This window comes from Rhinatrema bivittatum, chromosome 2 (assembly GCF_901001135.1).
Source record: "Rhinatrema bivittatum chromosome 2, aRhiBiv1.1, whole genome shotgun sequence".
Classification (NCBI taxonomy): domain Eukaryota; kingdom Metazoa; phylum Chordata; class Amphibia; order Gymnophiona; family Rhinatrematidae; genus Rhinatrema; species Rhinatrema bivittatum.
The window spans coordinates 756,101,227-756,129,083 of record NC_042616.1 but is presented as its reverse complement, the minus strand read 5'-3'; the positions used below and the strand labels follow the sequence as shown (position 1 = coordinate 756,129,083).

Genomic DNA, 27,857 nt, shown 5'->3' with positions numbered 1-27,857 from the left:
TACAACATAAGAGCATTAAAAACAAACATAATACAATATATAATATATTTACAAATCATTTAAACAACTGAACCTCCAAAAAGTAAAACTTTTCCTGCATCAGTAGTTAGCAAATGCCTTGACAAATAGGTAAAAAATTTTTAAGAAGTTGAAAGCCTAACTGAAATTACTCAAATTACTGGGCAATGCAGTCCACAGGAGCCATACACTAGTAGGAACCCCCCCCCCCAAAAAAAAATATATATAGCCTGCCCCTGCTACTCTCACTATTAGGGGTGCAGGTGCAGCAAATGTTAGTGCAGCTGGGTTTAAAAATTCTCTTCTCTGCAACTTTACCTACTCAAACATGGCGGGAAATGCTGACCGCACTGCTCTTAGGAGCCAGCTCCCACCTCGGGATCATCACACAACTCACTGAGCCCCTAATGCTTGGAAATCATTGAGATCCGCACCCAGTTTCTTCTTTCGCTTTCTATACCTCTGGCTCCAGCGAGACTATGGGGGAGGAATATGTTGCAAGCTGAGTTTGCTGCTTGGGCTTTGCCCTTGAGCTTCCTGCTGCTCCCTTGTCGCTCAGCTGCAGTTTCTTGTTTTTTCTTTTTAAAGTCAAAGACACACTTCTTATCAGTGGAAATACAAGCACACAAACCGGATTGTGCTGGGGAAGGAAGATCTGCTCTATGAAGATTATCATCCTGAGGAGGGTCCCACTGGCTCAGCCCTAGCTCTCCCTGTGGAAATCAATCTTAAAGAAGGCTGTTGCCTCTCAGAGCTTCTTTCTCCTCCTTTCTGCTGGATCAACTGATTCCTATCACCTACTGGAGGCAGAGAACTACTTATTCTTTTTCCTGCTGCACCAGCCTATATAGGGACAAAATCATGAAAGGACTTGAGCAAGTTAATGTAATTTGGTTATTTACTCTCTCAGTTAATAGAAGGACCAGGGGGCACTCCATGAAGTTAGCAAGTAGCTCATTTAAAACAAATCGAATAATTTTTTTTTCACTCTGTGCAAAGTTCAGTTATGGAATTCATTGCCAAAAGACGTGGTTACAACAGTTAGTGAAACTGGGTTAAAAAAGGTTTGGATAAGTTCCTAAAGGAAAAATCCATGAACTGCTATTAATTAATGAGCAATATTAGCTTGTGATCTATCTAATGTTTGGGTACTTGCCACGTACTTGTGACTTGGACTGGCCACTGTTGGAAACAGACCCTTGGTCTGACCCAGTATGGCATATCTTATGTTCTTATGTAAATCATTACCTCTGCCTCCGTCTGCTGGTCGGGGGGGCTTACGAATCCCACTCGTATGGATTGGTCTGGCAGGAATCTACCCTCAATAATGCATCAGAATTTTCACATTCGACCTTCTCTGCTTTGTCCTCTTTTCATTGGTGTTAAACATCCTTTCCTTCCCCCTTTTATCCTCCACCTATCCTACAGTGCTATTCTTTCCCCCTTCCTCCCAAGAAGCTAATCTTCAATCAGGCAAACAACAAAAAAAAAAGCTTCTTCCCTTAATCTCGCCTCTTACTTTAGCTGTTTCCAGAAAACAACTAGATTAAGAGGCTTCAACGCGGTAAAATGGGGAAATCAGCAGCTTCGGGTTCAACAGTAAACGGAGAACACCATGATGGAAGTACAAGCAGACAGCGTGTGCTGGAAGAACTCTCCCTGTATGCAACCGCCGGGTACAGCTTCCTCTTCCTTCCCTCTTCTACAGCTGCCCTGCTGATTGGCTGCTGCCGATGAGTCATCACTCTGCGACTGCTGGCTGGGCTGCGTGCCGAAGCAGAGAAAAAAGCGCCGGCGACATAGAGGGCTGCTAGCCCTCAGCTGTTCAGTTTCCCAGCCCTAAACTAGCTCAACATGCACAACGGGAAAAAAAAGTAACGCAATCTGGCGCGAAATAGCCCAATCGGGCAACGCTGACGATCCGTACAGCTGCCCAGGATGAATCGGAAGAAAGACAAGGGCTTCGAGAGCCCGCGACCTTACAAGCTATAAGTAGTTTCCTTATTTCGCGCCGGATCGGGGCCAGAGAGGGAGAGACACTGACCAGGAGAGGGATGAGGACAAGAGAGAAATAAACTACAGGAAAGAAAGGGCTGGGGCAGAGAGAGTGACAAGGAAAGAGAGGGATGGGGCAGATAGAGAAAGTCTGATGGGAGAGAGGTGGCATCAGAGAGAGAAAGAGATATTGACAGAGCGAGGGATGAGCGCAAAGAGGGGGAGAAACGGGCAGAGAGATACTGACAGGAGGGAGAAGAATGGGGCACAGAGAGTGACCGGGAGAAGGAAGAGCAGAATGGGTGCTACTAGATGTAGGCAGACTAATAGATGGGGAGGGGCTTCCCTGTGAGGCTGGTCAGTAATTTGAGAGGGTGATGAGACTGGATGAACTCAGATATTTTCCTTCAGAGCACTCCATGAATTTTACCCATAGGAATGATGGGTTCCTCTTCTGACCCCTATATCAGACAGCAACATTTCTTCATTTCAGTGATGCTACTGCACCCGTAACACCTATGCTTCACAAGGCAGAGACATCTGAGGGGATGGGGAGTGTTATCTGTTGGGTGGGAGATGCTTAGTTACGCTCTCTTATTTGACTAGATTGGAAGCTCCAGGGAGCAGAGACTGTTTCCTATGTCTTTCTGTAGAGTACTGCATACTGTACATCTAGTAGTGCTATGTAAATGAGTAGTGGTAGGAGAGGAACCATGTGATCTTGGCAGCTCATGATTTTTGGATAAATCATAGCTACCAAAGTCTGGGGTGTTGCCTACCCCTGCCCTAGAACATTGCTGGTGAAAGATTGTGTTTACTTTTATGCAAAACTGAGAAGTAGCATTAACATAGTGTTATGTTTGTATCTTATTGTATTCTATCCTGATCTTTGGAAGTGCAGACTAGAAATTGAATGAACTCTTTTTTGGGGTAAAAATGAAATGTTTATTCTTTTTCTCCCTCTTTGCTCTCTGAGGCATTGATTTTCTAGAGACTGAGTGCAAAACCTTTGGTTTGTCTATATTACTCATTCCCTGCTACACACATTAGTATTTACTGGACTCTCTGTGGCTGTTTGCATACACCAACACATGTTCTTGTATTTTTTTGGTGCCTATCTGCACTTATTTTATTCCATTTTTTTCCTATACAACCCACCAGGTGGTCTGCATCAACAACATTAATTTCCAAAGAAAGTCTGTAGTAGTAAGTACAATTTCTAAAATTAGTTTTATGTAAGGTTTCTGTTCTCAGGATCTTCAAGTAATAATGAGTTTTACAAACATAACCTAAATGAAACATTCTGTTTTACTAGATCTGTTGCTTGTGAACAGTTTTGAAGGAGAACTATTTGCAGATATTTTAAATATTACTATAGATGAGTACCACGATCCCTCATTGTTTAATGTCATTTTGAAAATACCATTTGTTTTAAAATAAGTCCTTATTTATTTATTTATTTATTTTTCTATACTGACATTCGATTTGAAATATAACAAGATGTCTAAGGCGAGCCTTATAATGACATGATACAATATAACAGCTTAATTGAGTAACTGGTTACGTACATATAACTGTTTTACAAGATAGTATTACAATATAACATGTTTAAAAGCATAACTTCTTACAGAATTTATTAAGAGTTAAATTAACTATGTACAGTGGCAGGGTTGGGAAACTGGGAGGGCTAGGAGGCGGGGGGGTGGTGGTGGTTGTTATTTGGTGGGAGGGGGGGCTGTGGCGGGATTATTTGTCTAGTGTGAAAGCTTTCTGGAAGAGCTAGGTCTTGAGGTTCTTTCGGAAGGTGGGTGTAGATGGGTCAGTTCTGAGAGTGGCTGGAAGGTTGTTCCAGAGGTGAGGGCCTGCTACGGATGCAGTGCGTTCTCTAGTGGAGACTCTATGTACTTCCTTGGCGGGGGGAATGGGGAGTAGGCCTGTGTTGGTTGAGCGGAGATTTCTAGTGGGGTTGCAAGGGGTCAGAGGTCCTTGTAACCAGCTGGCTTTGTCATTATGGATTGCTTTGTGTATGAGCATGAGTGTTTTGTATTGAGATCTGAACGGGACGGGCAGCCAGTGGAGTTGTTTGAGTATGGGCGTGATGTGATCTGTTTTCTTCTTATTCGTTAGTGACCGTGCGGCCGCATTTTGTAGGAGCTGGAGGGGCTTGAGGGTGGATGCGGGAAGGCCAGTTAGGAGGGCATTGCAATAGTCGATTTTGGACCGTCCGGTAGTCTGGGGGATGAAGTAGAGGTTGGAATTTCTTCAGGATTTGGAGTTTGTAGAATCCTTCTTTTATCAGCGTCTTGATATGCTGTTTGAAGTTCAGTTCCTGGTCCAATGTGACTCCGAGGTCTCTAACCATTGGGAGCATGTTATACTTGGATAGAGTTGTGGGGTCAGAGATGGGTAATGAGGTTTTTATGGAGAGGTGAAGAATTTCCGTCTTGCTTTGGTTGAGCGTTAGTGCCGTTTCTGAGAGGATAGAGGTTATGTTTGTCTAGTATGCTTCCCATCGGTTTAGGGTATTGCCGATGTTGTCTCTGATGGGGAGCAGGATCTGTATGTCATCGGTGTAAAGAAAGTAGGTGAGCCCTGTTTTGTCTAAGTATTTGCATAGTGGCAGCATATAGCCATTGAAGAGGGTAGGGGATAGGGATGAGCCTTGTGGGACTCCCTGTGAGAGGGGGATTCTTTCTGATGTTGTATTTCCTTGGGCTACTTTAAAAGTTCTGTTGGTGAGGAATGATTGAAACCATTGGAGAATGGTGCCGGTGATGCCTATTTCTTTTTGTCTGTGAATTAGAATCTTATGGCTGACTGTGTCAAATGCGGCGGAGATGTCTAGTAGGATTAGGAGGAAGGGTGTGCCTTTGTCGAACCCTCGGAGTATAGTGTCTGTGAGAGTGAGTAGTAGTGATTCGGTGCTGTGAAATTTTTTGAAGCCGTGTTCAGCGGGGGCCAGTATGTTGCGGTTTTCCAGGAATTCTGAGAGTTGGTGGTTGACTGTCTTCTCAATGATCTTGGCCAAAAATGGTAGGTTCGAGATGAGTCGATAGTTGGATGGGATGGTCGGGTCAAGTTGTGGTTTTTTTAGGATGGGTTTGACTACAGCACATTTAAGGGAATCCGGGAGTACTCCTTGCTCGAGGGAGAGATTGGTGATGTCAGCGATGGGTCTAGCTAGGCAGTTCGGAATTAGCTTGAGGGTTTTTGTTGGGATGGGGTCGAGCGGGTGTGCTGCTGGGTTGATCTTTCGAACAATGTTTTCCACTTCAGTAGAGGCTACGGTCTCAAACTATGACCATGTTGCTGCTGTAAGGGATGTTTGTGTGTTGGGTTCAGGATTTATGGTCTTTTGCGTTAAATTTGGATGTTTTTTCTATGAGGTATTGGGCGAAGCTGTGGCTGGATATTGTTGATGAAGCTTCTTTTTGTGAAGGGTTGTTGATGGGTTGCGTCCGCTGAGTTAAATACTCGAACAGGACTTGCATTGGTAGTTGTGAATTATTTGGGAGTAGAAGTTCTGTTTGGCTTCGTTGATGTCAGTTGTATATATGTATAGGAGAGTTCTATATCGGTCACGTAGTTGGCTTGTGGGGTTGCTTCTCCATGCTTTTTCTGCTTGTCTTAGTTGGCGTTTCATGTTTTTTAGATCCTGGTTATACCAGGGTGATTTGTGTTTTGTTGTGGTTCCGATTTCCTTTTCGATGGTTGGGCAGATCTTTTTCGCTGTCTCCATGTTGATTGTGGCCCATGAGTTAACTGCATTGATGGTATTAGAGGTGTCTAGTTGTTTTAGGGCGTCTGGTAAGGTTTTTCTAGGGTCTCACTGGAGCATGGTTTGGTGAAGATTATCTGTTTTTTGTCTTTTAGAGTGTGGATGTGGGTGTAGTCCAATTGGAGTTTGGTTTTTATTACCATGTGATCTGACCAGGGGACAGGCGAGGTGGTGGGAGTGGAGTTGAGTGTTATTTTGTTGTTAATGAAAATCAGATCCAGGATGTGGCCTGATTTTTACATGGGGGAGTTTATTATTTGTATGAAGCCCATGGCAGATAGAGAGTTGAGGAGGAGCTCACCTGAAGGGGAGCGGGGAGACTTGTCAAAGTGGAGGTTAAAGTCTCCTAGGATGATGGTGGGGTGGTTGGTATTGATGTTAGATGCGATGGTTTCGATGAGAGGGCAAGGATCTTTGTTGAGAGTGCCTGGGGGGGGCATAGATCAGCAGGATTTGGAGGGTTTTGGATTTGAAGAGACTGACTTCGATAGATAGTAGGGAGTTGATGGGGAGTGTGCTGAATTTAAGTTTTTTGGCTACTAGGAACAGTAGGCCGCCTCCTTTTTTGTTTTGTCTTGGTATGGAGAAGATGTTGTAATTGTTTGTTGGAAGTTGATTAATGAGAGGAGAGTCTGTATCTTTGAGCCATGATTCTGTGATATATAGTAAGTCCAGCTTTAGGTCAAAAAGGAGGTCGTTTACTATGGGGATTTTCTTTGTAATGGATTGTGCATTCAGTAATAAGAGGGTGAGAACTGATTGTGCGGCCATGTGAGGGGCATGGAATAGGGGAATCTGGAGTAGTCTTCTGTGTATGTTTCCTGTTGGTGTATTGTATGGGTGGTGTTTGTGGGGAGGGTAGAATCCTTGAGTAGAGTGTGGGTATCTTGTATCCATTTTGTGGAAGGGAGGGGGGAAGGGGGTGGGGAGTGGCATCTTTCAGTGGCATTACGAGGGGGCGCACAGAGGGGGAGGCCCTTTTGTTGCGCTCCTTAGGCCCATGGTGCCAGAGGCGCTCTGCTTTTTTCTTTTGTAGGGCCTTTGGGTGTCCAATCCGGTTCCAGTTCGCCGTGTTGGTGGGCGGGGTCAAGGGAGGGGCCAGTGGTACCTTCCTGGGAGTTCGGGGTGGCTTGTGGTGTTAGTTGGTCTGCTGAAGAGGGCGGTGGAGCCCGAGGAGATTCAGGAGGTAGGTCCGGGTGCCAATCTGTGTGGCATGCCCGATCGATTAGGTCCTGGGATGGGTGTGCCGGCCTGGGCCTGTCGAGGAGGTAGGTCTGGGCGGTGGGCCTGTTGTGGGGGAGGGCAGGTCTACGGCCTTATCTTGAGTCTCCCTGTCCCAGTTGCGGCATTGGCAATGCGTTTGTGGCCTACCCTTTGGTCGGTCCGAGGTGGCCTTCTCCTTGACCTTGTAGGGCCTAGTGGGGAGCCCGGAGGTACCCTTAGGGGTCTTTGAGGTTCGCAGTAAATGGAAGGCAGGACAAATTCAGGGGGAGAAACTTAAGTAGGCTGGATTTGCTTGTGGAGCCAATAGTCGATTGGGATGGAAGTTCTGTCCAGTCTGTTTGGGGCAGGGGGCACCCTAAGGGGCGCACCAAGGGGCAGGCCCTTAGGGTGCGTGACGCCCGGCGCGCGGCACCGCAGACAGGAGCCCAGATTTAAAGGGCTCTTTTTTTTTTTTTTCGTTTTGCTTTCCTTTTCTGACCTTTATATTTTTAGGCACATTTTGTAAAATGCAAGAGTCTCTATTGCAGAGGCTTGTGTAAAAAGGGCATGGAGTAAACTCAAAGGATCCCTAGTGTCAAAAGAATAAAAATGAAGCATGGGGGTATTGTGGTAACTTGCATGGAATTGCAACCTGAACACCTTGCTGGGCAGACTGGATGGATGATTTGCGTTTTTTTTGTCTCCCATCATGTACTATTCACTGTGTCATTTCTACACAAACATAATTATGCTGTCATTTTATACACTTGTAGGGTTTTGTGGAGCTGACCATATTTCCCACAGTTGCAAACCTGACTAGGATTAAACTGAACAGCAAGCAGTGCAGGATATACAGAGTGCGAGTGAATGAATTGGAGGCAGCTTTCATTTACAATGATCCAACCCTGGAGGTCTGTCACAGTGATTCAAAACAGTAAGTATAGTTTAGAATAATATACATGTTAAACTCTTTTCTGCCAGTGAGTTAATAGGTATTTTTAATGTCAGCTTTTTAGAAGACTTTGTTTTAAGTATGCAAGCATTCTGATAAGGCAGAAATTGTTTTGGCAGTGCTGCTAAATGTCGAAGGTGATTCCTGGCTTTGATTTCAGTAATATTCACTGGGTGTTGTAAGCTGTTGCACCTTCTCTTGGCTATTGTTCCCTCGGCCCCAGGTGGCAGGAGATTGTTGTTTTTGGTTCCCTGCACATTTTGGTGTTTGATGGCTGTAAAGCTGCTTATTTCTCTGGCATAACTTCTCTTGTAAAGGACGTCACTAAGATTTTTCTTCTCTTTGTGGGAAAAATCACTCAAGTACTGATTCAGCATAGCTAAGTAAAGTATTGTTTTGAATTACAGTATAATTAATTTTTAGTTTCTCTTGATGGGTAAGCATTCTAGAATGCATTCTGTCACAGTTAAGTTAAAGCCTCAAAGGCCCAAATGACTGCTTCAAGTTAGAGAGTCCTTAGCATTATAAAATTGAAAGACAACTCTAAGTAATTTGATATTTTCAGTTAACAAAATAAAACTGTAATTCAGATTCAAACTGAACATGAGTATGGATTCCAACATTTCTCCAGTTTTCACTTGCTATGTGTTCCTGTTTCCTCTCGCTGCTACAGTAATCTGTTTTGAGGCAGAGTGAGCCATGGGAATACATGTTGAGTGCATTTCTCTGAGGACAAGCAGGATGTTAGTCCTCACACATGAGTGACATCATCAGATGCAGAAAACTATCAAAGTTTCTAGAACTTTGACTAGGCACACTGAGCATGCCCAGTATGCCCTATACCAGTGGTTCTCAACCTTTTTTCTGTCGGGACACACCTGACAGATGGTTCTCACATGCGTGACACACTGACCCATGATCGTCACGGGGCTAGATGTAAAAGTACAGTTTGCATCCACGGGAACCCCCCTGACCCACAATAATGGATGTAAAGCAGAATTATGACATTCCCCATACAACTCACCCTACAAAAAAGATATTCTGGTTCTGGTGTTATCTCAGTAACAGCAACTCAAACTCCTTCTCCTTCCAGGCTCAATAGCCCTACTTATGAAAAGACAGCAGTTTACCACCAATGCATGTCCTCTTGAGAAAACACAACAAATAAGACTGATAAAACTCTTACATGCTAGTAAAATATCTCATCTCGGTAACAGACACAGAACCAACCTAACATACTCCCAGGATCTGTAGTAATGCACATAAACTAATCCGCACACAGTTACACCTGTATTATGGAATACACTCAAACAGGAGCAACCCTATCTATGAAAAGGCAACACTATAAATATTAAATCAGGCCCTAAAAGCCAATACACCTCTTATTAGGAAAACAGAACTAGCAAGCAGCTATAGATCCCCACACAGAAATAATTGTAAAACTATACTAATAAGCAGAATAAATGTTTCTAAACAGCTATGAACAGAATAACATCCAACAATTAAAAACTCATAAAAACTATTAAAAATTCTCCAAACATCAATAAAATATTTCAAAAAAAGACACATCACATAATATTAAATAATTAAAATGGCAGTCAATCAAGAAAAATAAACTTAAAAAGCCACCTTTACTTACCCCCTCCAGCAGCTCTCCTACTCCTCTTCCATGCAGGCCGTAGCACACAGCAGAAGCAGCAGTAGAGGCTAAGCTCTATACTCATGGCCCTCTTCCTTAATCCCATGTCTCTCACACACACACACCATACCAGTCATGCCCTCATGACCAGTTTCTGTCTCTCACACACCAATCTTCTCCCAAACAGTCTTTGACACACACACCAGTCACCTTCCTGAACAGTTTCTCTCATGCCATACACACACACAGGCTTCCCACTCCCGTGTTCTACTTACATATACGGGCTTCTCACTCTCATAATCACTTTCTCTGTCTCACACACACTCACCAGTCTCTCACTCCCATGCTTGTTCTCTCCACATGCACAGGCTTCTCATTCCCATAATCACTTTCTTTCTCTCTCACACACACACATAAACACACACCAGTCACCTGATCTCTCTCATGCATATACACACACAGGCTTCCCACTCCCATGTTCTCTTTCAGATATACAGATTTCTCACTCCCATGCTGTGTCTCACACACACCCAGGTTTCTCACTCCCATGCTCATGCTTCACATGCACAGGTTTCTCATTCCCATAATCACTTTCTTTCTCACACACACACTCACACCAGTCACCTGATCTCGCTCATGCATACACACACACAGGCTTCCCATTTCCATATTCTGTCTTACATATACAGGCTTCTCCCTCCCATGCTGTGTCTCACACACACCCAGGTTTCTCACTCCCATGCTCACTCTCTTCACATGCACAGGCTTCTCATTCCCAAAATCACTTCCTCTCTGTTACACACACATACATACACACACACACACACCAGTCTCTCTCTCATTTCCATGCTCGCTCTCCACTGCACAGGCTTCTCATTCCCTGAATCACATTCTTTCTCTCATATTCACACACACCAGTCTCTTTCTCTCATACACACCGTCACCTTACCAACCAGCCTCTCGCTTTCATGCATGCAGCTCGGGGGCTGATGCTGCAGCCGCCGCTGCTACTTTATCATGCGGCACTGCTCTTTCTCCTTCCTGCGCACTGCGTATCACTTCATGTTCCGGGTCACGGGGGGTGGGCAGGCGCGGGAAGAAGAAAAGACCAGCCACAAGTGCCACCGCTTCTTTTAGCACTGCTGCCGTTCCCACTGGGCTTGAACGTGTTGATAGCCCGGCGGCAATGGCAGCAGGGAAGAAAGAGCAGCGGGAGAGACCGGGAGCACGCGACACACCAGCCGGTGCTTGGCGACACACTAGTGTGTCGCAACACACCGGTTGAGAACCGCTGCCCTATAATAACTCCCATGCTTTCTTTCACACACATCCCCCCCCCCCCCAACAGCAGGCTTCTTACGCCCATGCTTTCTCACATACCCAGATTTCTCACTTCAATGCTTTTTCTCTCTCTCTCACACACACACACACACACATCAGTCACCTCCCTGACTAGTGTCTCACACTCTCACATACACATCAGTCATCTCCTTGAGCAGTCACTTTCATTGTCTCTCACATATACACACACATCAGCTCTCTGACCAGTTTCTCTCACTCACACGCAGGCTCTCAATCACACGCAGGCTGGCTGCTTCTTTCTCTCACTCACTTCCTCTTCCCCGCCCCTCCCCGAGCACAAATGGTAGCTACAGCAGCCTCCTCCTCCAGCCCCCGCAAGCCAAGAAAGTAGAATCCCATCGGCCGCGGGAGGCTCATGCTGCTGTCTCCTTTCTCGATTACCGGCTGCTTCAATTGCTCGGGGGCCGATGCTGCAGCCGCTGCTGCTACTTTATCACGCGGCACTGCTCTTTCTCCTTCCCGCGCACCGCGTATCACTTCCTGTTCCGGGTCACGGGGGGGGGGGCAGGCGCGGGAAGAAGAAAAGGCCAGCCACAAGTGCCACCGCTTCTTTTAGCACTGCTGCCGTTCCCACTGGGCTTGAACGTGTTGATAGCCCGGCGGCAACGGCAGCAGGGAAGAAAGAGCAGCGGGAGAGACCGGGAGCACGCGACACACCAGCTGGTGCTTGGCGACACACTAGTGTGTCGCGACACACCGGTTGAGAACCGCTGCCCTATACCACGCGTCCATGTGGGGTTTCTCTCTTTTTCCACAGTGTGTGCCTAGTCAGAGTTCTAGAAACTCTTACATAAGTTTTCCAGATTGGGGCGCCATCTGATGATGTCATCCATGTGTGAGGACTAACATCCTGCTGTCCTTGGAGAACACCTGTTACAGATAAGCAACTCTGCTTTCTTCCCTCATGAGAGCACTCCCCACTCCATTCCTCTGCAGGGTTCTTGCTCTGTCTCTCCGTTCAGTTTCACACCTGCATGCAGTTATCCTCCTCTAGGCCCTCATCTAATCCCACTTCCCTTCCTCTCCTTTCTCCCTTCCAACCACTCTCTTCCCCACTCTCAGCCCTCTCACTGTCCTCCTCTATAATCCTCTTTGACCCCTTTGTCTCACATCTCCAGGGTCCAAGTTGCGGCATAAAAACCCAGCTGCTCCTCCTGGCTCCTGTTTAGGACTGAAAACTCCACTGCTGCTTCCTGGGCCCCAATCAGGGTCTGAAATTCTGCTCTCTCCTTCTGAGCTCCTGCTTGATGCCAAAAATACTAAAGTCTTTCTCTCTGAGAAAACTCGCTTGCCCCAGGCAAGTGTAGATTTTGGAAACTCTGAAGATGAATGCTTTTCCATCAAAGTATACATAAGAGCATCGATATGATGAGTGGATGCTGTGCTATGTTATTTAGCTGAAGGTTGTTGGAATGTTGTGTTGGTAAATGAAAAGCTACTGAATAGCAGACAGACATGGCCAGTTATGTTAGATTTGGGTTTGGAATTTGTGATGCAAGTATTGTCCATTGCCCTGTGTAGAAATAAGGGCCAGCAAACAAGAAGTAGGCAATAATTTTTTATTGCACTAACTCAATATGTCATTCCAGATCAGTATAAGGATGGTGCGGGGGTGGGGTGAATATTGGTGACAGAGGCAATAAAATGTTACTGTTCCAAGGGGCCTATTTATGATAATAGGTGGAAAAGCCAACATCCTTACTAGGTTCTTTTTTTGTTTCAAAGTGTTTTCATTTAAAATATTTTGTGTTCTTTTATATGCCTAAAATTCCCTTTAAGTACCCCCAACTGTGAGGTCTCCTTTTAGAAATGTTCCCGTACTGAGGCGTCTCTCTGTTCTTCTCTGTAATATGTCTATAAAGGTTTTTCGTGTGTTTAATTCTTGCTTGTCTCACTAATGTATCATCTTTCTTCATGTTTTTTTGCATTGACTCTTGTATAACACATTCAGGGGAGAAGATTTAAATACCTGAAAAGTATTAAAAAATGCACATGCGGCAAACCTCAGGATCATGATATGAGATTTCAGGGGGGTAGACTCAGGAGAAACATCAGGAAATATTTTTTTCACAGAAAGTGTGGTAGATGCCTGGAATGCCCTCCCAGAGAAGGTGGTAAAGACAAAAATGGTGATAGAATTCAAAAGGCATGGGATAAACTCAGAGGATCCTTAGAAGGAGGAAGATGGAAATGAAGCACTGGGGAAGTAACATAAGGGGAAGTACAATAATGACCCTGAACTAAAAGGTGAGAGGGTAACCTGCACGGAGTAGCAGGTTTGACCCTGAACACCTTGCTGGACAGACTGGATGGACCATTTTGGTCTTTATCTAACATCATTTACTATGATCTGGAATCATGTGCATGAAATAAAAATGTTTAGCAAAGTAAGTGCTTGCGTATTTTCCTCTGCTTTGTCTCTTCAGTACTGCAATGCAGTTTGTGCTGCAGTCCAGTTTTCACATTCATGCCCTCTTTAACTGCATCGTTTTCTCCAGCAATCATGTTGATGCTAGGTACTCACGTTATATTCCATATGTGCTATATATTTTCTTGTGCCAGAAGCTAATATAGTTAACTAATTTCTAACCAGAATATTATTTATATACTAAACTAGCCGTTAAGCCCGTAACAACGGGCTACATTAACATTTTTTTTTTTCAGTCCATTTCCTTATCCCTCATTCTCCCCTCCCTCCCCTCATTCTCCCTCACCCTCTAGTCTCCCTCCCTCTTCCCCCCTGTCACTCTCTCCTTCCTCCCCTTAGTCAGTCACTCTCCCCTCCTCCCCTCAGTCAGTCACTCTCTCCCCTCCTCCCCTCCCCCACTCTCTCCTCCCTCCCCCCTCCCCTCAGTCACTCTCTCCTCCCTCCTCCCCTCCCCTCATTCACAACCCCTTCAGATGGCGCAGACGGAAGATCTCCGGGGGAGGTCCCGCCGTCGCTGCCATTACTGCTCGCCGCCATCGCCGCCGTTACTGCTCGTGCTCCTCGCCGTGCCATTTTGGTTACTGGCAACGTGCTGCCCGCACATTTGTGGTAGAGTTGCTCTCTACTGCGCATTTGCGGCACGTCGGTCAAGCTTCATTTATCTAGTAGATTACTGTGAGAAGATATGGACACTGAACATTTTTTGTGTGTATTTTTTCAGGAATCTTTGCTGTACAATGGCTTTTAATTATAAATGGTTTTAGCTTAGGTTAGGTGGCCAGTTTGAATCTTTCTGAAGATACTAAAAAAGGCCTGGGAGAATAGAGTGACAGAGTAACTGTTATAGCCACTTGAACTGTTTGCAAGAGAATTTACATCACTCATTGGCTTTCTGATGTGATGCTCAGAAGTGCAGTATGTTGTTTTTCCAGCTAACATTTTGGAATGTTTTCTTTAATTGAGCAGTTAAAAGGGCTATTCTATAGCATTCTGAAGATTTATTCATTCTTCCCACTGCATTCCATGATGCAGATTTTGTTAACCCCAGAGACCTTGTTTATTGAATTTTCCTTCTATATGCAAATTGGTTCTTCAGTCCCAAATTAGGGTTAGCATCCTTAGTGGCATCTTTGGCTCATGTTAGTTATTCTTTCTAATTTTGGCTCATGTTATTCTTTCTAGTGATAAATAGCTATTGTTAGCAGAGTATGGGGTCAAAACATGCTGCCATTCATATTTTGGTTATTTGAGCTTAGGTTTCAGTCAAACATGTATCCAACTTGATGTACCAACTTTGTTGACATCTTGTGGAGACACAGAAATAATTGGATGGAAATCCATCCTCATGTAATGTTTTAAATATTACAATGGGTTATTATGATTAATAATCTCTGATCAGATGAGTTTCCCAAACAGTGAAAACAATACAAATGTGAACACTATTGCTAACTGGTAGATAGTCTAGTGGCTTAGCCCCATGATTGTTAAGAATATGCCAAATGATTTCATCCTGCATGTAATAAAAGAATGGCCAGAAATGCAATATAATCATTTGCACTTTAAATACTGAATCACTGAAAAAAAATATTTTTAAACAAACTTATCTCCAGACCTGTTTGTCTGTCAATGAATGCTGCATACCAATGGAAAGCTTTCCAGTGGTTTACTGTATTCATTTGCAGTTCTGGATATATTCTTTTAAGAAAAAAATTGAACCCAGGATAATTCAGCTCTTGCAGCTTTAGGGATAAGTAAGAGGAGTAAAGTTGGGAAGTGGTCATATGATGTTAAATTGTTGGGATTTCTAGTGCAGATCCTCTCTGTTCTCTCTCCCAGCATAGTCATTGCATGCATTGCTGATTTCTGATTGTAGTGGAACTTTTATTCTGAACTCGATGAAAATTTTATTGTGGCTTCAAGTGTTGACAGTTTTCCAAGCTACCCCTGTACTGGGTTCCTCTGAGGAGGAAGGGCCTTCGCGGCCCACAGCACCGTCGAGGCCCTTGGTTCCCCGGCCAGCATTGCCTGGTCCAGTGCCAGTTTCTTCGGGGTCCTCTATGCCCTTGTGCTCAAGCCGAGGGACTGGGGAAGGGGCCCTCCACTGGTGTCTCTGGGCAATCTTAGTGTGACCCATGGGGGGGATGATACCTCAGAGTCTTTGGCTGATGACTCGGGGATCTTCCCTCAGAGCAGTCTCCTCCGGAGGAGCAGCGCCAGTCCCCACCAGAGGACCTGACCTTTGCAGGGTTTGTCCGGTCTATGGCAGAAACCATTCCATTCAGCTTCTGATGGCAGGCATATGATGTTGGAGGTTCTCCAGTTTATCGATGCCCTGAAGGAAGTGGTGGATGTCCATGAGATCTTCAAGGAATTATTGCTTAGGATTTGGGAACATCCCATCTCTGTGCCTCCTGTGAATTGGAAGGCTGATGCTGTTTATTTGGTACAGTATGCCTTGGGGTTTGAGAGGCATCAGCTCCCACATCAGTTGGTCATGGTAGAGTCTGCCCTCAAAAAGTCCAAGCGTTCCCGCACTCATGCATCCGCCCCTCCGGGTTGGGAGCACAGGGTGCTGGATGCGCTGGGTAGAAAGGTGCTTCAGGGTCCCATGTTGATCACCCATATTGCTTCCTACCAGCTGTACATGATGAAGTACTCTTGGAACCTCTGGAAGCAGGTCCAGGAATTGTCCGAGTGCCTACCCCAAGGACAGCAGAACAATTTTTTGGTGGTCACCCAGCAGGGCCTAGAATGTGGCAAATATGAGGTGTGTGCCACCTTCGACGTGTTTGAAACTGCAGCTAGGGTGGCAACAGTGGGCATTGATGCCTGCAGGGTGGACTGACTCTGAGCTGCTGATCTCCAGCCAGAGGTCTAGGAGAAGCTCTCTGACCTGCTGTGTACTGGTGAAAACCTCTTTAGTGACAAAGTGAGGGATGCTGTGGCTCAGTTGAAGGATCTCACCATGAGACCCTTCAGCATCTCTCTGCCAGAACATTGGACCCTATATGTTCAAAAAACTGCTTCAACCTTTGTGTAACACCTGGTCCAAACACTCACATAACACTGGTCTTATATTGGAAGAATCCAACACAATCAAGTGAAATGAACCATTCAACCAGACCTCATACACTTTAAACAGTGCTGGTTTGCACAGGATAAATACCACATATTTTGAAAAACTTATGTGTAGAGTGGTTCTAATCATTGGTCATTGGTTGTTCGGTTCAATCCCATATTTTTCATTTTTTGCTTTTTATACTTTTTATACTTTTGTGTTTTTTATTCCATACTGTGGAAAGTACTTGTCTTAAACGACATTATTTTGTAAGAAGTACTTATCTTAGACGATGTTTACAGCTGAATGTCTTTAAACTTTAGACCGGAACGCCGGAGGAAAAGAAACAACTACGCCCGACGCGGCTCACGTTTCTTTTTTTGCTTCTTCAGGGGCTCTTAGTAAGTTGTCTGTAAACACAAACGCTGTATTAAACAATGTAGTTCAAAAACCAATTGTAAAATATACTTGCTCTTTTATCCATACATCAGTTAACTAGTCCTGTGTCTCCCGACTTCCACAGTCTGCAAAACAGCTGTTCCTCCATTTTAGAAATTTAAACCGGCGGCTTTTTAAACCAACTCACGGATCGTATCCCAACCAATCGGGGCGGTCCAACTTCTGACAGCTCCAAAACGTATGAGAGTCTATAACGTCATTACGTTTTGGAGCTGTCAGAAGTTGGACCGCCCCGATTGGTTGGGATACGATCCGTGAGTTGGTTTAAAAAGCCGCCGGTTTAAATTTCTAAAATGGAGGAACAGCTGTTTTGCAGACTGTGGAAGTCGGGAGACACAGGACTAGTTAACTGATGTATGGATAAAAGAGCAAGTATATTTTACAATTGGTTTTTGAACTACATTGTTTAATACAGCGTTTGTGTTTACAGACAACTTACTAAGAGCCCCTGAAGAAGCAAAAAAAGAAACGTGAGCCGCGTCGGGCGTAGTTGTTTCTTTTCCTCCGGCGTTCCGGTCTAAAGTTTAAAGACATTCAGCTGTAAACATCGTCTAAGATAAGTACTTCTTACAAAATAATGTCGTTTAAGACAAGTACTTTCCACAGTATGGAATAAAAAACACAAAAGTATAAAAAGTATAAAAAGCAAAAAATGAAAAATATGGGATTGAACCGAACAACTAATGACCAATGATTAGAACCACTCTACACATAAGTTTTTCAAAATATGTGGTATTTATCCTGTGCAAACCAGCACTGTTTAAAGTGTATGAGGTCTGGTTGAATGGTTCATTTCACTTGATTGTGTTGGATTCTTCCAATATAAGACCAGTGTTATGTGAGTGTTTAGAACATTGGACCCACCATCCTCTGCCAAGAAATCCTCATGACAGGGCACGAGGAGGTCCTTTTATCACCAGAGGAAGTATTATCCTCCTGCCTTTCATGCCCGTTCTCAATGCGTGGGCTCTTGAGGCTGCTTTAGACAGCAGTGGACCCCCAGGCCTCAGCTGGCGCCCCAGCCGAGGCCGGCTATGGGGTTTTGACTGGCTGTGAGTGAGCATAAGCCAATCGGCCATACCCTTGACACTGGGTCCTCCAGTCTGAGGCCGACTGTGGCTCTGCGTGGACCGCTGGCCCAATGTCACCTCTGACCAATGAATTCTGTCCATCTTTCCTTAAGGGTATCTGTTAAACTTCCTGAGTGTCTTCCTCGGACTTTCCCCCGTGCCCCTCTTGGGGTCTGTCCTTTCATCAGGAAATACTCTTGATGGTGCTTTCCGCCCTCGTTACGGCCAGAGGAGTTGAACCTGTTCGGCTGCAGCAGCAAGGACAGGGGTTCTACTCTTGCTATTTCCTGATTCCAAAGAGAACAGGGTGACTCCACCCTATTTTGGATCTGAGAGCTCTGAACAAGTTTCTAAGAAGAGAAAAGTTCAAAATGGTCTCTCCGGAGACCCTGATTCCCCTCCTGTAAAGAGGAGACTGGCTTTGCTCCCTTGATCTGAATGACACATACGCCCACATCGAGATCTCCCCCAATCACAAGAGGTATCTTTGGTTCATCGTGAGCGAGAGGCATTTTCAGTACAGGGTGTTGCTGTTTGGCCTCGCCTCGGCCCCACATGACTTCACCAAGTGTCTGGCAGTAGTGGGTGCACACCTCCACCAACTGTGGATGCAGGTGTTTCCTTACTTGGATGGTTGGCTGGTCAAGAGTGCCACCCAGGAGGGAGCACTTTGGTCCCTGCACTTGACCATTCGGGTGTTGGAGTCCCTGGGGTTTGTCATCAACTACCCGAAGTCCCATCTTACTCTGTCACCTCAGTTGAGCTTTATCGGCGCCTGGCTGGACACGGCCAAGCCAGAGCCTATCTTCCTCGCGATTGGGCACTTGCACTGGCGTCCCTTGTGGGAGTGGTTCACTGGAAACGGTAGGTCTTGGCCCGCCACATGCTCTGACTTCTGGCTTACTTGGCTGCAACCATCCATGTTACTCCCTTGGCTCGCTTACATATGTGCAGAGCTCAATGGTCCTTACGGTCCCAATGGCAGCCGGCCAACCAGGACCTCCACATACACATCTGCATTACTCCACCTCTCCAGGCATCCTTGTCTTGGTGGGAGAGCCTGGCCAATTTGTAGCAGGGGGTCCCTTTTCAGTCTCCCTCTACCCAAGTTGTTATTACCACGGATGCGTCAACCCTGGGGTGGGGGCGCCCACACGGAAGGGTTCCACACACAGGGTCTGTGGTCAGCTCAGGAAGCTCAGTGCCAGATCAACTTCCTGGAGCTTCGAGTGATCCGTTATGCGCTTCGGCGTTCAGGATCACCTATCCAACAAAGCGGTCCTGATCCAGACCGACAACCAAGTGATGATGTGGTATATCAACAAACGGAGGTACGATGTTGTTCTTCCTGTGCCAGGAGGCATTTCAGATTTAGTTGTGGGCTCGGTCCCAGAGTATGCTACTATGAGCTATTTATCTTGCCGGATGGAGAATGTGGCTGAGTTGAGCCTTCCGACTCCCACGAGTGGTCCCTGGATCAGGAAGTGGCAGAATGGATCTTCCGACTCTGGGGAGCCCCGGACGTGGATCTCTTCACCTCCCCCTGCAACAGCAAGGTGAAACAATTTTGCTCCCTGTACAGAGAGGGTGGTAAACCAGCCTCTGACACCTTTGCCCGCCCCTAGGGCAAAGGCATTCTGTACATGTATCCTCTGCTTCCTCTGGTGATGAAGACTCTCTTGAAGCTCCAACAGTACAGGGGGACTATGATCCTCATAGTCTCTCATTGGCCGAGCAGATCTGGTTTCCCCTCCTGCGGGATCTATCTATCCGGGAACTGATTGGTCTGGTGACTTCCCCCGACTTCGTCATGCAGGATCAGGACAAACTGCGCCATCCCAACCTTAGGGTATTGTCTCTGATGGCCTGGATGTTGAGAGGCTAATTCTGCAGCCCCTTGATCTGTTGGACGATGTGTCTTGGGTCCTGGTGGTCACTAGGAAGTCTTATGGCCTGAAGCAGAGGAGGTTTTCCATGTGGTGTGAGCATCACAGCTTAGATGCGTTCTCCTGCCTAACACTGAAACTGCTTGATAACTTACTGCACCTTTTGGATGCTAGCTTGAAAACCAACTCCGTCAGGGTACACCTGAGTGCCATTGGTGCCTATCACCAGGGTGTGGATGGTTTGCCCATCTCTGTGCAACCCATAGAACGCATTTTATGTGGGGACTGCTTCAGTTGAAGCTTCCCCTGCGGCTTCCTGTTGTGCTCTGGGACTTCAATGTGGTGTTGGCTTGGCTCATGAAGGATCCTTGCAAGCCACTGTGCTCCTGTGACTTGAAGTACCTGACCTGGTAGGTCTTGGTTTTGGTCGTGGTCACTTCGGCAGAGGGTCAGTACATGTATCAGGCTATGGTGATGTACCCACCATACATGAAGTTCTTTTATGAAAGGGTGGTTCTGCGCACGCACCCTAAATTCCTGCCTAAGGTAATGACGGACTTCCATCTTAACCAGTTGGTCATCCTACCCATCTTTTTTCCCAAGCCCATTCGCACCAGGGTGAACGGGCTCTGCACAGCTTGGATTGCAACAGAGCCTTGTCCTTCTACCTGGAGCTGTCGGCAGGCAATCCCCATAACTATTTATCTCTTTTGACAAGAATAGATTAGGAGTTGCGGTTCCCAAGCAGATCCTGTCCAACTGGCAGGTGGATTGCATTTCCTTCTGCTATCTGCAAGTGGGACTGCAGCTTGGGGGCCATGTCAGAGCCATGGCAGCTTTGGTAACCCACTTGAGAGCGATTTCCGTGGCCGAGATCTGCAAGGCTGTGACGTGGAATTCTGCACACTTTCGCCACCCACTACTGTTTGAACAGGGATGGCCAATCTCTTTCAGCTGTAGAGCCCAACTCTTCCTATCTACGTCCCATTGTTCGGGTTCAGGCCGTCTCCCTCTGTTACCAACCGCACCAGTATTGTTATGCCTGTTGGCACCTGGTTAGATGCTGGTTGGTCTTTCTGTTCTTTAGGAACAGCCTGTAGCTAAGGATTCACCCTTGTGTGAGGACTACCATCCTGCTTGTCCTAGGAGAAAGCAGAGTTGCTTACTTGTAACAGGTGTTCTCCTAGGACAGCAGGATGTTAGTCCTAATGAAACCTGCCCGCCACCCCTTGGAGTTGGGTTTCATTATGTACGTTTTATTTTTTCATATTTCTATATTACGAGACTGAAGATTTGTGGATAGTGGCATGCTAGGCATGCTCAGTGTGCCAGTCAAGGTTTCTAGAAACTTTCACATAAGTTTTCCTTGCTGGGCTCTATCTGATCTCACCCATGTGTTAGGACTAAAATCATGCTGTCCTAAGGGAACACCTGTTACAGGTAAGCAACTCTGCTGAACTGGGGGTCAACTCAGGAATAACATCAGGAAATATTTCTTCATGGAAAGGGTTGTGGAATCATGGAATGCCCTCCTGGAAGAGGTAGTTAAGACAGGAACTGTAATGGAATTCAAAAGAGCTTGGGATAAATACAGAGGATTCCTATTGGCTAAAGAGGTAATATGCACAGAGCAGAGCAGTGATTACTACCCTTGACAGAAGGCATGGAGGTAATCTGCACGGAGAGGCAGTTACTGTACTAAACAGAATAAAAATAAATACATTAAAAGAATGCAATAAAGCTTGCTGCGCAGACTGGATGGATCACCTGTGTCCTTTTTCTGCCGACATTTACTGTGTTACTATGTCTAACATAAAGTATTTGCACAGGCCTCCTGAAGGGATTCACTATTGTTTACAGCTGCAGATCCTCTCAGCAAGTCCTCTTCCTGCGTTGTTTGGTGCTAGGCTTTCTTTTTTTGGAGGAAATAGGAAGAGGACCCACTGATTCGGAAAGCTGCGCAGGTCTGCTGCTGTTATTGTTGATGCTGTGTAGTATGCCTTAGCTGGCATATTCAGTGGCGTAGCGAGGGGTGGGCAGCCGCCCCGGGCGTTGGGTCTAAGGGGGCGCCAAAAAGCTATTTAAATAAAAAAAGAAATTAGTATTTTAAGCCCAGATGTAAGTGTTGTTGAATACTGGCAGATCGTCTTTTTTTTGTTTTTGTTTTGTTATGAGAGATTTATAGTAATGGTCAGGGGCGGATTGACCTATCGGGGGATCGGGCATCCCCCGGTGGGCCGGTCTACCTGGTCACGTGGTCTCGACCGCATGGCTCTTCTTCAGCCCAGCCTCAACGCCTTCGCCAAGCCGGCAGGGGCTGAAGAAATACAAATCGAGGCCGGAGGGGGCCGAAGAAAAGAAGATCAGCCAGGTAAGCCAGCGGCGCGCGGGCCGAAGAAATGAAGATGGGAACCTCCCAGCCAGCCCCCGCTGGAGAAATTAAAATCGAGGCCGGCGGCGGCCAAAGAAAAGAAGATGGGCGCCTCCCAGCCCATCTTCTTTTCTTCGGCCTCCGCCGGCTTTGATTTTAATTTCTTCGGCCTCCGCTGGAGACAGCCGGCTCCCGAAGGCCGGCGGGGGCCGAATAAATTAAAATCGAGGGCGGCGGAGGCCGAAGCAAAGAAGATGGGCGCCTCCCAGCCAGCCTCAAACGGGGGCCGACTGGGCGGCGCCCATCTTCTTTTCTTCGGCCCCCGCCGGCCTCGATTTTAATGTCTTCGGCCCCCGCCGGAGACCAAGAGGGCCGAAGACATTAAAATTGAGGCCGGCGGGGGCCGAAGACATTAAAATCGAGGCCGGCGGGGGCCGAAGAAGTGAACACCGGTCTGCTAACCGCCGCCGGAGACCAGCTGTTCAACCTTGGTGCTTCTGTGTGTATGTGAGAAAGGAGCGGTGTGTGTGCTGGTAGTGCAACTTTTGAAAAGTTGGATGAAAGATTAAATTACTGAATATTAAGCATCCCTCTTCTAGAAAATAAAATTTAGCAAAGTGGGTAGAGACAAATAGTAAAGCAAAAAAAATTAAACTATTTAAAATGTTCATCTCAGCAAAATCACAAATTTAAGATACTGATGCCAGGTTTTGTTTTTTTTTTAGCATAATTTAAGCATGAAGACTAGAATAGTTCCAATCTGAAATGGTTTTGCTATTTTTTTTTAAGCCTTTAGAAAATGTATATTTTTAAATGACTAAGACTGGAATCTTGATGGAGGGAGGGGGCGCCGAAGAAGTCTCTTTGCCCCGGGCGCCAAATTGTCTAGCTACGCCACTGGGCATATTACAGTTTTTCTCAAAATTTAGGAATAAAAAATTACCAATACAGACATTAAAAAAATAGTGCCTCTTGGATGCAATATAATAAATATTTTTTTTACTTCTGTAAAACTAGATCTCAACAAAATCGAGGATTTTTAAAATATTACCTTGTGGGGGACCATGTGATTCTCTGAAGCTGCAGCAACATGTCTCCCAGCCGGGTCCCAGCTATAATAATAATTTTTTGCATACTCAAACCAATGGATATTTTTTTCCTAAAATACCAGAGTTGCCCAAACATTGTATTACCAAAATGTGGGTTGATAAGGCAGCCAAGATACCAAGTTCTGCAGAGAAATCATCTGTAGAGAAACAGGCCTCTGAGCAGAGCAGAGACTCATGAGTCTCTTTAGGTGGTTAGCCTTTTTTATTTTATGCTCCCTTTTGTTAGAGATCATCGCTGTTTTCAAGTTTCTTGGTGGCCTGTTTATATTTTTTTCTTTTTTGAATTCGGTGCTCAAACTAGTTGTGGTAACCTGTGTTAACTTTAGGTGTAACATTTCTGCATGGGGATAATCTGCTACTTCCACCCTTAACAGAAGACATGGGGGTAAATGGCATGGAATGAAAGTTACTAACAAAAGCAACTTGCTGGGCAGACAGGATGGACCTTTAGTTTAACTGCTGACATTTTACTATGTTACTATGTCTGAAAATGAGTATTGGAATACTGCAACTTTGCTGAGTCAGCTGACCTGTTGAAAATTGTTCTAAATATCTTTTTAACAAGATTCTCTAAAATTATCACTTCTTAGCTGGGGATTCTGGTCGAGAAGGTCGCACAACTGTTTTCTTCTGTGTGTGAAGAAGGTGAGAAAATTGATGCTCTGGATCTGCGATCTGGTGAATGTATTAACCACTTATGGTAGTAAGTTGTACATTGCAGCGTGAAAGATTAGATTTCTGGAACAGAAACAGAAGGATTTAGGAAATCGCAGTTGCAGGACTAATTTGTGTATAAGAGGGATGCCAGAGCATGTTGAAGGTTGAAACCCTGATGACTTTCTAGTTAAATGGCTTCCAGAGCTGCTAGACCTTGAGACGAGGGAAAGCCTTCTAAAACTTCGATTGTGCACATTGGGCTTTCGCCCAGTGTTAGATAAAAATGGCTTCTCTAGAGCAATCATCCCTCATCTGAATAACTTTTGCGATAAGCAGCAAATTATGGACACTGCGAGACCGAGAGGGGATTTGTTATTTCAGGGAAAGAAAATCTTTATCTTTCCAGATTTTTCTCAAAAAGTGCAGAAAAGGTGTCAAAGCTTCTGGGAGGTAAAGCAGAAGCTTAAGCAGAACGGTGTTTGTTTCTTATTTCATGCTGTACCCAGCCAAACTTCGAATTTTCCGTGATGTGAAGGCCATTATTTTCAGTTCTCCTGTAGAGGTTACTCAGTACCTTCTAAAGCTGCTGTGAGTGGCACATCTGAGGCGACATGATGTGAGTTGTTGACTTTATTTTGATCCTCATGGGACTAGGCAAGATGGGGGCATTGTGCTTCAAAATGCCCATGGCTCTTATTAGGCGGTTAGCTTTTTTTTTTTTGCTGCAATCTTTTGTTAAAGATCATTGCTGTTTTTAAGTTTTCCATGTGGCCTGTTTGTTTGTTTATTTTTTTTTTTTTTGGTGCTGTACTCAAACTACTTGAATATGCTGGAAACCTGTGACTGTATCATTTTGTGGCCTGGATGTATTGGAAGATGGATGCTAGTTCCAAGCAGTCACGTTTAGGGGTTTGGTGGTGTCTAGATGGGATGGGAGGGCTAGTCTTGACTTGATGGGGAGGCAGGGAGCAGGTGGAGGGGTCATAGGTAAGTAATTTTTAACAACTTGAGGGGCAGGAGTGCCAATCGGCTAGACAGGCTTTACACTTTGAAGTTTTCTTTGGAGAGGACTTAGGTGGAGGGGGGATCAGGCCGCCAGTCCCAAGCTTGGCCTTACTTTTCTGGGAAGTGATAATCAGCTAAGTCTGCTCCACTCTTTTTTCTATCTTGTGGCTACTTAAGTGACTATTGTCCACAACCATTCCTTGATGCAAAAGAGGGCATGTGCCGTCTCCTCTGATCAGTATATGAATCCTTTGATTCTGTTTCATGTTCCTTATCCACCTCTATGGGGGCTGGAATGTATGGTGTGGCTTTGGGCAAGTAGCAGTTGAGAAGACATCCACAAAAAACTGACAGACCAGTCTTTCAGCAAAAACCTCTGAGAAATAGTTACTCAGATTAAGGACCAGAATGTAGTTGTGCAGTCACTCACGATGGCTCCTGAACAGATTGCCACAGCGCAACATCACTTCTAGCCATATAAATAACCATACTTCTACAGGAAGCTTTACTAGTCTTTTCAACAATACAGTCTACCACCCCTTCCAACCAGGCCTTGTCAAAGAATGCCATCAACAGAAATCTGCACAACATGCCCAACTAAAACCAGGGCCTAGTTCTGATACCTCTGAACAATCGGTTTTTTCAAGTTCTCCCAGCAGGGGGAAGAATCCAATATTTCATGGCGAAGTGACATCAGATCACCAAGGAATCCTTGGGTCTTCAAATTGTGCACTCTGGGGTACTGACCACATTACTCCTGGCCTCCATATCCCTCCCATATAGTTCGGTGCTACCTTAGGATCCATCTAATTTACTGCATCTTTGACTGGAAGTCCAATCGTTTATCCAGTGATGAGCAATAGAGCGAATCCCAGCGTTCCAACATGCACTGGGTTTCTGTTCCCAATACTTCCATATACTCAAGAAAAAAGGGTTCCCATGGCCCATTCTCAATTTGAAATGTCTGAACAAATATATACCTGGACAAATTCAAAATGAAATTCCTCAGCACAATTTTGCCTTATGTACAGAAGGATGAGTGGATGTGAGCCTTGGATCTAAAGGATGCATAAGTTCACATAACATCCACCCTTTGCACTGGTGCTATTTCCACTTCCAGGTGGATACTTCCCAATACCAGTATAGAGTATTCCCATTTGGCTTCTCATTAGTCCCAAGAGTCTTTACAAAATCCCCTCGTGGTAGTAACAGCTTATCTCTATTGCCAGGAAATACAAGGAGCCCCTCTTCACTTGCTCCCTTAACAAGTGGTTCTAGCAACAGATGACTCCACCAAAAGGGTGAGGAGCACATATCGGGACCCTTCAAACACAAGGTATCTAGACTCTTTAAGTGAGCTGCTATCAAATCAGTCTTCTAGAGTTAAGAGCAATTAAATATGCTCTGTAAACTTTTGGGCATCTTCTTCAAGGAAAGAGCATCCTGATTTAAACAGACAACCAGGTGATGATGTTTGATGTCAACAAGCAAGGAGGAACAGAATCATGGCCTTTCTGCCAGGAAGCTGAAAGAATCTGGGATTGAGCGGAAAGAAATCAAGCTGTTTCTACAAACCACCAATCTACTGGGCATCTCCAACACTCTGGAAGATCGACTCAGCAGAGTATTTCAATCACACGAGTGGTCTCCAGAGCAAAAAGTGGCTGACAGTATGGTGTTTAGTGTCAGTGGAACTCTTTGCATTACAGCAGTAGACAAAACTAAATTAATTTTTCTCAGTTCTGCCATTTGGCATGCTAGTTCAAGCTGCTTTCCTCCTCAGTTGAGGACAAAGCCCCATGTATGTTTTTTCCACCACTATCACTTATCACCAGAACAATGCAGAAGGTTTTTCAGGACCAAGTTTGTCTGATCTTCATTGCCTTGGTGTAGCTCAGACAGATCTGGTAGGCATATCTCATGCAACTTTCCAGCAATCCCTCCCATTCATCTGGGAATGGACCCTGCATTATTAACTCAGGAAGACAGGACATTTTACCCTTCTCAACGTCTTAGCCCTCAACCTCACAGTTTGGATGTTGAGAGCTCAGTGGATCGCTGATCTCCATTTACCTAAAGATATTGTGGACATAATAGTCTCATGTAGAAAACCTTCAACGAGAAGAAAATATGTCTTCAAGTGGAATCAACAAAATGCTGTAGACCCCATTTTCTTGCGACCTTAAGCACCTACTGATATACTTACTGAAATACTCAGACATCGCTAACCTCTCTTCAGTGCAAGTGCACATTTGTGCTATAGTTGCTTACCATACTTGAGTAGATAGCAAACTGATTGTTACTCATACACTAATATCTTGTTTCATGGAAGATCTATGGCATGTCAAGCCTCCGGTATAAAGCCACTGATTCCATGGGACCTGATTGTGGTCCTTTCCCAACTAATGAAGCCTCCCTTTGAGCCATTGGAGTCAGCTTCTCTAAAATACTCAATGTAGAATGTGGTGTGCCTCGTCACAGTGAGTCCAGCTAGGAAAGTCAGTGAACTCCAAGCTCAGTGTTCACTATCCTCTGTACAATCAATTCTTCCATAACAGGCTGTTTCTCCGTACTCTCCAGAAGCTTCTGCCGAAGGTCATCTCGGCTTTACATATCAATCAATCCATCATACTGCCTACCTTGTTTCCTAGGCCCCATGCGCACACTGAGGCCTGAAAAGGGCCTTAGCATATTACAAGAAATTGAACTCAGCCGCGTCATAAAACCTCCCAATTGTTATTCTCATGCAACCTCAAGAGCTAGGAATAGTGGTCGCCAAGCATACTTTGTCTAACTAGGTAGCTGAATGCATTCAACATTGCTATGCTTTAGTAGCACTGCAAATCACAGACTCTAAAGGCTCATCA

At 45.3% G+C, this 27,857-nt stretch overlaps 1 protein-coding gene across 1 annotated transcript; it reads left to right on the top strand.

Moving 5' to 3' along the window:
* The first annotated feature begins 1,802 nt into the window (after positions 1–1,802).
* On the top strand, positions 1,803–12,625 carry LOC115086280 (transcription initiation factor TFIID subunit 2-like). The gene is made up of 4 exons (XM_029592718.1): positions 1,803–2,006; positions 3,165–3,219; positions 7,768–7,928; positions 12,066–12,625. The coding sequence occupies exons 1-4, from the start codon at positions 1,957–1,959 to the stop codon at positions 12,082–12,084; spliced, it is 285 nt and encodes a 94-aa protein (XP_029448578.1). The 5' UTR covers positions 1,803–1,956; the 3' UTR covers positions 12,085–12,625.
* The last annotated feature ends 15,232 nt before the right edge of the window (positions 12,626–27,857 follow it).

What these genes read in the sequence shown, in the direction of transcription:
- LOC115086280 (XM_029592718.1), top strand. Translation starts at nt 1,957, where the DNA reads ATGAATCGGAAGAAAGACAAGGGCTTCGAGAGCCCGCGACCTTACAAG. An exon ending in AGCCCGCGACCTTACAAGCT is followed by an intron (nt 2,007 to 3,164) that starts ATAAGTAGTTTC and finishes TTTTTCCTATAC; the next exon opens with AACCCACCAGGTGGTCTGCA. An exon ending in TCCAAAGAAAGTCTGTAGTA is followed by an intron (nt 3,220 to 7,767) that starts GTAAGTACAATT and finishes ATACACTTGTAG; the next exon opens with GGTTTTGTGGAGCTGACCAT.